This window comes from Pleurodeles waltl, chromosome 1_2 (genome assembly GCF_031143425.1).
Source record: "Pleurodeles waltl isolate 20211129_DDA chromosome 1_2, aPleWal1.hap1.20221129, whole genome shotgun sequence".
In the NCBI taxonomy this organism is placed as follows: Eukaryota; Metazoa; Chordata; class Amphibia; order Caudata; family Salamandridae; genus Pleurodeles; species Pleurodeles waltl.
Window position 1 is genome coordinate 984,741,461 of NC_090437.1, and position 11,553 is coordinate 984,753,013.

Consider the following 11,553-nt stretch of genomic DNA (forward strand, 5'->3'; position numbering starts at 1 on the left):
TTATGGGACCTAGATAATAGAGGCTGCATTGCAGATGCACCGCTGGCGTGCCAAAGACAAGCCCAACCGCGCATGTCCACAGCTGGACTTCACACCGCACTGGGAACCCTGGTTCTCCTGCTGCTACCCTGCTGTGACCCTTAATGCTCACAACCCCACTCTACACAATGCCAAAGGAGCGTTTTCCTGTGCTTCCTGCAAGTTATCATGTACTTACCCACACCCAACACTCACAGCACTTGCACTAACACCACCCAACACCCCAGTCTCTCACACTCACACAAAATGCAACCACCCATTCAACAATCCACAATCACATGCATGTTACTCAACACCCACTCACCCACCAAACATGCCACAGAGATCTGGGACATGCTGCACAACAACTTCCCTGGCCTATTTTTGCTCATGGAAGCCTAGCTGAACCCTGCATCAGCACCTGACATTGCCACAGCCACCCCCTGGCTGCTACAAGGTCTCCAGGCTAGACAGACTTCCCAAATCCAAAGGCAATATCACAATCATACACAAGAACCCCATCAGCTGCACCACCTCCATGGGCATGTCATCCTCCAGTATGAAACGCCTGTCACTCAAGTTTCATGTCATAGCTAAGGTCACCCCATCTGGAAGACTTAAAATCACTCATGGAAGACCTTTGAAGTCTGGGCCTCACTCATTGAGTAATGGGATCTATTTACGTTGCCTGCCCGCCCCGTCTGGAACCTAATGTCACCACCTTTGACAATATTAGAGTCAACAAGCCCTCATCAGACTCCTTGACAGACCTTAGCCTCATCAAGTTCAGCATCCCAGTCCAATCCAACAAACGTGCACGCACCACCGCAAGACCAGCCCATCAAAACTAGAACAGTATCACTGACAAGAGCTGGAACACCCACTGAACTGAACACAGCAACAGCTTCCCCTAAACCATCAAGAATTTCATCAATTGAATCACCTCTAGCACCAACTACCTGGCCCCTCTCAAACACAGAAGTACAACAATATCTAGACCCCAGGGAAGTTGGTACACGAAGGATCTCAGACTGCTGAAACACCACTGCAAACAATTGGAGCACAAATGAAGAATAAGCCTGGACAATAAATCTAGAGCATGTTCCAACCTGCCCTGAGATGCCACCACAAAATGATCTCGGCCACCAAACATGCCATGCTGGAAGACCTCATCAGCGCCATCGCCAACAGAAGCAAATAAATTGTTGCCATTGTGAAGGATTTCCCCTCATCAGCGGCACCCTCCAACTCAATCATCGTGTAGTAGGACCTCTGCAGCATTCTCTCTCAATTTTTCAGTGACAAAATCACCACCGTGTACAGCAATTTCAAACCTGGAACAGATCTCACCAAATATTTTACAGTTCTTTCCAAAGAACCAATGCAAACTACATGCCTCATCATCACATCAAAGGAGCCCACCGCAACCATGAACTCCATCAACTGATGGGCCCCATCGGACCCTGCCCGAGCACGCCTACACCAGAGGACTGCACCCCGTTGGTGCCATGCTCACACCCATTCCAAATGCCTCCACCTCTTCTGTGACCTTTGGAGACGCTTGGAACACGCAACTGTCCTCCCATTGTTGAAGAAACCCTTTGCAGACTATTAAACACTCGCCAACATGGCCAAAGTCTTAAGGAGAATCATCAACAGATGCCTCACCAAACACCTCAATGACTATCAACTCCTAGACAACAATCAGTGTGGTTACCGCTCCGACCCCAGTACAGAAACTGCCCTCATCGCTGTCCTAGATGACATCCACATTACTGGACAGAGGAGGTGCAGTGACCCTCATCCTCCTGGATCTTTCCCCACCATTTGACATGGTCTCCCACCCCAAAGTCATCTATCACCTATATGATATCAGAATCCAAGGCATGCACTCCAATGGAGTTGCTCCTTCCTGTCAGACTGAGACTGTGCACCTTGGATGCCAGCAACCTCATCTGCAGAGTTTTGTAAGAATCCTCTATGAGCCTGACCCTCTTGAATGCATACATGATCCCTCTAACCAACATCATCTGCTCTCACAAGATCCACGCCCTCTCCTACGCCAATGACACACAACTCATTCTCTCCCTCACGAACGAGACGACCAGTCCCCGGATCAAGTGCAGTGCATGTATGAGTGACATTGCCTACTGGATGAAGACCAACTGTCTGAAAACACAGACAAAACCAAAATTGTGATCTTTGGTAAATGCTCCTCACCATGAGACTCTTACCTGATGGCCAAAAGAGCTAGGACCAACACCCACCACCCTTGTCTAAACCTCAGGATTGTTATTGACAGAAAATGCAACATTCCCACCCAAGTCATCGCCGTCAATGCCTCATGCTTCCATACCCTGACGATGCAGAGGAAGATTTTCAAATGGTTCCCAATCAGCACCTGAAAATCTGCCACACACGCCCTGGTCACAAGCAGTCTGGACTACAGGAACCCCCTGTATGCCAGGATCAATAGAAAACTCACCAGATTGCTGCAGACCATTCAGAACTCAGCAGCCAGACTTCCTCTTAAGCTTCTGCACCGCACTCACTTCACACCACACCTGAAGGGACACCACTGGCTCCCCATTCACAGATGAGCACAGTTAAAACTCCTCACCTACACTTTCAAGGCACTACATAACTCTGGCCCAGCATACTCAACATTCAAATGTGCTTTCACAAACCATCCAAATGCTGCTGCTCGACCGGACTGCTACTTGCACACATGCCATGTATACTGAAACCCAGATGCACCGGATGCATTAGCCAAGCCTTTTCCTACATTGCTCTTAAAGCATGGAATGACCTGCCTCTAAACTACTCACTTCTTGAATTTCGCAAGAATTTGAAGACCTGGCTTCTTGAGTACTACTAAGCCTTCGTTTGGCTAGAATCACAGCTGCTCAACTCCAGGATACCCTCTCGGATAATAGTGCACTCCACAAATCTGCATAATATAACAGCAACCAGTACATTTTAAGAAACAGGCCACAAAGGATGATATGTGGGGATAAGAAAATGAAGAGTTTAGCTCCAGAGAAATTTATGGCCAAACTCGAAACAAAATATTGTATACGTAGCACAGAGAATGATAAGAGACAACCACAAACCTATACAGCAAATCCTGATAAAAGCGGGGCACGTTGCAGTTAGTTAACAGGTACAAAAGACAAATATAAGAAACTGAAGTACTAAGGACCTTATTGAATGGAATGATCAGGATGTTATGGCTTGGAATGCTGAGGATACTGAACTATAATGTGCAGGATGCTGTGGACTACAATGGCCAGAGTGCTATGGACTGGATTGCACAGGGCACTACGGACTGCAATGCCTAGGATACTGAAAAGGAATGCTGAGGATGCTGTAGACCAGAATGCTGTAGATACTGAACTGGAATGCACAGGATGTTGCAGACTACAATGGCCTGTGTGCTCTGGAGTGGAATGCACAAACTAGAAAGGTCAGAGTTCTGTGGACTGAAATAGTCAGGGTACTCTGTGGTGGACTGCTCAGGAAGCTCCTGAATGCTCAGGATGGGCTGTACTGTACTGCTCAAGCAGCTCCAGACGGCTCAGAGCACTCTAGAATGGTGTGCTCAGGGTGCTGTGGTCTTGAACATTCATGGTGCTACAGAGGGGAATTCTCAGGCAGGTACTGACTCTAATGGTTAGTGTGCTACTTACTGCAGTGCCCAAGATGCTATTGATTGATGTCATGGACTGGAGAGCATGTTTGGAGTTGAACACTTCTATTATGAGAAGAGTGCACAGGAATGTAAGCGGCAGAGCTGTAAAAAGGATAAGTATAAAAGCAGGATCAGACTCTGGTCTGAACATTCTGAATGGGGAAGTGACAATGACAGAGCCAAGTGCCATAGAATGAGCACCAGAGAACAGGAACAGGAGTTGCAGCCAGAGGACAGGAGGAAAGGGACTTCGTAGAGCACAGATACAGTAAGCTGAAGAAGGGAGCTGTAGGAGGACCACAGAGACGAGAGGCACCGAAGACCAGCAGATTCAGCAGGCTACAGCCAGGCCACAGGTACAAACACTGGAGAGGTTGAAAGCAACATGGCTTAGAAGAAAAGTAGTTCATACTGAATGCAGTTCAAAAACACACTGAATGCAACAACACTGAGCTCTTAAATACTGCTACTAAACCACATATCTCCAAAAGAAAACGCACAAAGGGAAAATAATACTGGTTTCATACAGAGCTTTGTGCTGCTCTTAGGCCATTTCGAAGAGCAGTAAGAAACAAACAGGCTGTGAGCTTGTGCCATAGATTACCACAATCATCCACTGCATTGTGTGATTAATACAATGCATATCATTCCTTTATTATGGTTTATAAAACGTTAATTGCAAAGAGACAACCTAGGGTGCTTGTGCAATATTAGAAAAACCTAGAGAAGAAATGCTATAGATAGAAACATTTGTAGGCTTAGGAAAAAAAAGTCAGTTTTTGAGCATTAGCCACAGCCAATCTAACAGTAAGTAAAATTAGCATGTATGTGGCAATCCAACCATATAAGTAGGGAAGTAGAAACTGACACCATAATGAGTGCATCTTCAGTCAATAGGTTGTCACTAGAATTGTAAACATTGTTTTGGTTTTAAAACAATTAAAATACGAATTCAGCAGCTCAGCGCAATAGGTAATGCAGCTTTCAAAGTCTTAAGAAGAGGAATTGCGTACTGAGGTCCTTAGCTGTACTGGTGTTACTCAATCAAAGATGGGAGGAAAGCGTGTCAAAGAAATTTACAGCTATGGGATTGCTTCTACAATATGTAGATGACCTGTTTGTCTCTGTTGTCGCCATTTCGTTCATCCAGTCTTCAGGGCTGAGTTGAGATTGTTGTCCCCACTTTCTCAAGATGGTTATCTTTGCTACTACGTAGCAAGTGTTGACCCATTTTTCTAGGTAGGAACTTCCTGTGTACTCTCAGGTGTCATGTAGTATGACTAGTGCTGGGGAGAAATGAAGCAGCACATTTTACTTACCAGGCTTTGCTAGAATACTTGTAATGCATTGTATGACAACTTTAAATGCATCATGCCCCCACTGGGTTCTCCGCATTTCCAGCAGTCTGGCCAGTGATAAGATTGGCTAAACATAGTTTTAGCGGTGACCAGTGCCAGTCATGTAGCAGCTTAAAGAAACTGATTTTGTAGGACTCTCGCAAGGAATCCCAGGATGGTGTCCTTTTATGGATAGTGCTTTGATGAATTAGCTTCCCATTTAGCTCTTAGAATATTTGTCTTATGGACTTAGAGTGCAGTTATTTTATTAGACTTGAAAGACAGGAAATGACTCTTTTGAAACTGATCCAACTTTTGAAATATTCCAAGATTGGAGAGTCTAGCAATGAGCTGGGCAGAGAACTGAGTTCTTGATTCACAGACTATACTTTTGAGTAAGGTTACACTCTTGAGTAAGGTTACTACATTTCAGTATTCACAAACTGCACTTTTGTAGTAACTTACACTTTTATAGTAGCTCACGCTTTTACACACTACACACCCACTGGCACTGCACCGCTTTCCCATGTAAAATAGTGAAGGTAGGGGCCTAAGATAAAACCCCATTGGGAATAAAGATACATTAAATAAAATTATTTTAAATATATGTATCATATATAATCAACAATTAAATATGTATTATTTTTAACGATGATGTATAATTATTTATATTTTTAACTATTTTAAATAATTTAATTCTAAAGCGAGTGTTAGGCCAGCCGGCCATAGGGTGGTCTTCTTCCAATTGTTTTGCCTTCACCCTCCTACTTTTATAGAATTCGTTGTCTGTAGACTTATGACTCTGTGCACTTTGTCACTGATAAACAGTGCTAAAGGTCTTGTGCTCACTTGATAAAACATGATAAAAATGGCTTACACCCGATTGGCATATTTAATTTACTTAATATCCCTAGTAAAGTGGTATACAGTATACAAAGGGCTGGTAAATTAAATGCTTCTTGCAAGCCTGCAACACTTATTGTGGCACCCACTGAAGTAGCATCCCAAAACATGCCCCAGTTCTGCAATTGCGGCCTGTAAGCAGTTTTAAACTGCTAATTCGATTTGGGAAAATAACCCCCTTACCAAATTTACAATTCCCTTTTCATTACATAAACGCCACCCCTATGTTAGGCTCTGGGCAGCCCATAGGGCAGGGTGCATTGTTATTACAAAGTTGGCCATATGCATTCAAATTTTCAACTTTAGATTGGGAGCAGGTAGACAAGTCATGTTTGGCATGTGAGTAATTGTTATTTAAAATCCTCTTTAATGGTAAAGTTGGATTTTAAGTCACAGTTCTGAAAATGCCACTTTTGGAAAGCAGATGTTTTCTTGTCCTAACCATTTGGTTCCCGCATCCTGTTCCTGGGTCACATGACTAGGTGTGAGTTGCAGTTGGAATTTGTATGTTCCTCCCAGACAGCCACACAATAGAGGGATTAGGTGTGCCTGGATTATCTCAGGCAGGATGAGGGCAGAGCTGGGCAGAGTCCTGTCAGTAGGCTGAGAGAACTTCAGATTAGCCTTTTGTGCCTGTAGCCAGGTTGGAGCCAGGGCAGGGGCAAGCAGTTCCAAGCACTTTTGAAAGGGAAATCTCTAGACGCTTCTACTTCAAAGGAGGCACCAGGTATAAAAATAGGACCCTCAGACCCACTCTTCACTTCACTTTCTGGACCTGCGGAAGAACTTTGACAGGGCTGCCTGCTGCAGAGGCCTCAGAAGACTCCAGTGATTCAGAAGACTGCTTTGCCGCGCCAAGAAGAACTGCTTTGTTGCCTGAAGCCTGCCATGAGCCCGAGAGGTCTGCCCTGCACTTCACCTTGAACCCAGGACTATCAGAGTGACTCCACGGGCTAGTTGGCTGGCCTCCTGATCAGAGAATCAGTTACAGAAAAGATTCTAGCCACCTTGAACAGGCACCTGGACAAAGCCTGAGTAAGTGCTAACCCTCCAAGTGGTTCCCCTCCATTCCTGGACCCTTGGAAGTGGTGCTAAAGGTGCCCGGAAAGTACAAATGTAAAACTTGGGACTTAGGAAATTTTTGACCAAAGAAGGCTCTGAGAACTGAGAGGAGACTGGTGATATGTTTGCTGATCTGGCCAAGGTGCATCGTCAGTTGGCCTAAATTCACAGCACCCCCCACTACGTTTGCCTTTACGGAAGCAAATCCTGTTCAGTGGCTCTTCAGAGATGTGGTATCTGGCCTCAAGGAAACCCTTGTCTGCTACAGCCTGCAACTTCTTCCTGCTGTAGATCTCAGACTTCCTAAAGTCTAAACTGCAAATTCAGCCAGCAGCTCCCTGAAAGCGATGCCTCCTCCTCAGACATGATCAGTTGCCTTGCCCCGCTGAACTTTACCTTTTCAGACATTTTTCTGCAAAATTTCTTCTATGTCCAAAGATAAGCAGAGATTATGCAGAATCCACTTCTTTTATCCAACCTGCTCTCCATCGTGGTCGACTATAACTTTCGATTTTGTCCAGTCTCATGCGACTAGATGTCTTCGGTTGGCACTTTGATCTTTTAGATGCTAGTTTTCACTCTAACCCTTAAAAATTCAGAGCTCTGGTTCTACTGATTGGTTTTTTGTTGTTTTGGTGTTAAATATTTTACTAAGTATGGTGTCAAACACTGTGTTAAAATGTACTCTATTTTTCTAAATTGGTGTTAGATTTTTCTTGTGTTGTGTTTTCACGTTATTGCTGTTTATTTGCTACATAAATGCTTTACACTTGAAAGTGTGGAATTTCCATAGTCGATGTGTAATATTACATACCAAAGTTGGAATCACTATGTGAAAATGAGTTTCGTTTTTTATGGAGAATATTTTTGATTTGACAATCTTAGCAATGTGATTGTTTGGTGAGGACTTAATTGCAGAGAAATGCGCCCAGGTTTAAAGGAATTTTATTTAATTTGCTAAATGGGTTGGAGCCCTTGGATTGCAGTTAATTTAGCTATCCATTATAAGATTCGTGTTCCTGTTTTTTTCAGGTTGCATGTGAGAATATTGTATGCAAAAATATCACCTGACAGAAACGCTATCTTCTAAAAATTGTATACAAATGTTTTGTCTCATCAAGTATAGATTTTATATCATTAACTCCATTGGAGCTGTACTTTTGTGAAAGTTATACAGAACACCATATTTATGTCAGATAGCATTTTGGACATATTAATATGGTACCAAACTGTCTTCGAATGAGAATGAGTTCGACTTTATGAGGGTTGAGTGCAGGAAGTTCAATGCCACCCAATCTTGAAGGTTTTCAGACACATCTTCAGAGTGAATATTATTTTACTTGAATACTCATCTGTTGACCCTTTTTCCAAGAATTGGACTGAAGCCCTTTTCTTAATGTTGTCCAAGCTAATAATACCCAGAATTTATTATGCACACTGCCTACTTTCTTGAGTACAACAACTCTCGTTAAGTTTCAGTTTTTTATACATTAATTCAAATGATTTATTTTGTTTCACAAAAAAATGTTCTATTTTCAGAAGCCGGAAGGGCGACCCACGTTTGGAGATTTGCTGCAGATGATAGGACAGGTCTTGGAGAGCGGAGACTAATCTGACCACAAAGGGTTTCCTTCACATATCCATCCCTATCAGAGACATTCACCTAATGTTTTGCAGACCACGATTTATTATTACTTTTTGAAATAAGACAATGAAGACTATTAGATTCCTATGTTATTTGCAAAACATATTTGTTTTATAATCGAAAAACATATTTATATTGTAAGTAAATGTAAATATATTTATTTAGCATGGTAGTACTTTTCATGTTACCATATAGAATATGTATATCAAATGGACCATATTTTTTGTTAGGGTCATTCTTTTCACAGAAGGACGCTAAATGCACATTTCTTCTTAATTTCATGTTTTTTTCCTAAAATATTATTTGGAAAGTATTTGTCTTTGAGATGACCAAGCTGACAGTAAAGGAAAAGGAAGAGGTTCACTTTCTACCGAACAGGAATCATATTTGAAGGGGAATATGCAGTTACTCTTCATTTGCTTGCAATCTGTTGCCGACGTTACCAGGATCACCTCCGGGACAGCAGTGTTGTCTCCATGCCACACATTACTTGACTTTTCTGTTGATGCTGCCGGCAGTACTGCATAATTGTGTTTTTTTAAGATATCATGAATGTGGATTCCTACTCATGCTCTGAGCAACACATTTCTCATGTTTCTTTCAGAAATTAGGTGTTTTGTACCCCATGCACAAAGATATTTGTGCTTCTAAGAGACATTAAGTAGACAGTTATCATCATTCATGAACACAAATTAAAATGTGGAATTCACAAAACATGAATTTGCTCTTTTATATTCTTCAGTTTACATGTAAGAAAATTGCCTTATGAGACATATGTTCCAGGGTGAGGATACCTGCCAAAAGAGTGTAAAACCCATAAACTGGCAGGTTTGTGGATAGTCACAATTCTTTTTTTTTCCCTCTTCCTGAAAATGGTTGCTTACTTACCTTTGACAAGAAAAGCAGACTATCTGTTCTCTAGTTGGGTAAAAAGGAGAGCACATAGAATTTGTTTGGGAGTCTGAAAAGAGATTTCTACATTGGGAAAAGTGTTTTGCTTGGGAACCAATATAAAATGTGAAATATGTCAGCAACTTCATGCTCTTGTTAATTACATTTTCCTTTTTGTAAATGTACATCGGCTAAATTTCTGAATTTGTAATGTTTTATTTGTGGAAGTACATCTTTCATTTTTTGGGGGAATTCACAGAAAGTTAGATGTTGCTCCAAATGAAGAACTAACTTTACAGGAGTAAATTCACAACTTTTTTGTAAATCAGGACTGCGTATCTTTAATCAGAACATCTGACAGATACTTCAAACATGCTGACACCCATGTATGTTAAAGTGGGTGGAAAGCGATTAAAAAATAGTTTAAATTTCTGTTATAAAAAGTTCTAGTCTACGCAATACTGATAGTAATTATTTGCCTTACTGATTAATATATATGAAGTATGGTTACTTCAAATCATTATCAGCATTTGTCACTGGATCACACTTTTGCTAATCATATATTGTTTTTTTTTCTTACGTGTCTAAATGTTTTATGGGGCTGGCTGAGCGAGAAACAGCATATAGAACACATATCTAAATCATGATTTTGGCATTATATTCTATTGTTTGCACGTTGCTATTGTGCCAATCGGTGAAACTGCAGTGGAATTCATTGTGAAGCAACTATATAACATTTGAAATGTGATTATCTAATTACTTAGCAGTATGTTATTTTTTTGTGGAGGACTTCAATAGCCACTTAAATTATTGTTGAAGACCTTGTATTTCGCTAATTTGTATTGTCAAAATGTGCATTCTATTTTTCTACTTTTTCTGAGAATGTTTTTTGGTTTGTTCAGATTTCTAATATTTACAATTACCATTCTCTCCGTGGCATCTCTCACGTTTTAGTTTGAACCAACTTTATGCATGATGTTGAATGTGTGTAATTATTAAATAAAGATACTGAAAAAGTCTATATACGTGTTTTTCACTCACATAAAATACAAAACGTTTTTCTGCAAAGCTTTCCTGTATGATGAAATTCTAAACTTTTCCATTTATATTACGGACTTAAAATTCTATTCTCTGAAGTTACGTACCTTAAAATGAGGAAGCTGGTAGCAGAACACTTTTGCTAGTGGAACGTGTAAACATAAGCATAGTGTTAGAAATGGGGTTTTTGGTTGGCAGTCAGGTTGCCCTCTGTCCAAGCAAGAACCCTCACTCTAGTCAGGGTAAGTCACACACAATCCAAAATCAGCCTGTGCTCACCCTCCGGTAGCTTGGCACGAGCAGTCAGGCTTAACTAAGAAGGCAATGTGTAAAGCATTTGTGCAATAAATCATACAACACCATAGCATAACACCACAAAAATACACCACACAGTGTTTAGAAAAATATATAATATTTATCTGGGTATCTTCAGGTCAAAACGATCAAAGTTGCAATATGAATTTGTTAAGATATCACAGAAAAGTGATATAAAGTGTCTTAAGTCTTTCGAAAGTAAACAAAGTCTCTTTCAAACACAAAGTACCTGGTTTCTGGTGGAAAATCTCCTCAGAGGGCCACAGGAGAAGAGGTACGTGGAAAACTGGTGTGTGCGTCGATTTCTCCTCAGCACACACAGACTTGCGTCGTTATTTTCCACGCGGGGAGTCGTGCGTCGTTTTCCGGCGCGCGGACAGTTTCTTTCTGTGGTTCGCGGGAGTACCAGATGTCCCGGGTCTGTGCGTGGATTTTCCTGCTTGTTTTCCGGCTGCGCGTCATTCTGCGGGGCTGCGCGTCGAAGTTTCGATCTCACGGCAGGCGTCGCGTCGATTTCTCCTGGGGAGTCGGGCGGCGTTGTCCTTGCTAGGCCGTGCGTCAAAGTTTTGATCTCACGGCAGGCGTTGCGTCGATTTCTCCTGGGAAGTCGGGCGGCGTTGTCCTTGCGAGGCCGTGCGTCACAGTTTCGGTCG

General features: G+C 42.0%; 1 protein-coding gene across 3 annotated transcripts in view; it reads left to right on the forward strand.

The window, feature by feature from the left end:
* TEC (tec protein tyrosine kinase) overlaps positions 1-10,568 on the forward strand; it is a 495,677-nt gene extending 485,109 nt beyond the window's left edge. For all 3 annotated transcript variants that reach the window (XM_069201615.1, XM_069201617.1, XM_069201620.1), the window contains one exon: positions 8,551-10,568. In XM_069201615.1, the coding sequence (XP_069057716.1) occupies positions 8,551-8,622 (72 nt within the window). In that variant the 3' untranslated portion in view covers positions 8,623-10,568. The remainder of the gene's footprint in view (positions 1-8,550) is intronic.
* Positions 10,569-11,553: the final 985 nt, after the last annotated feature.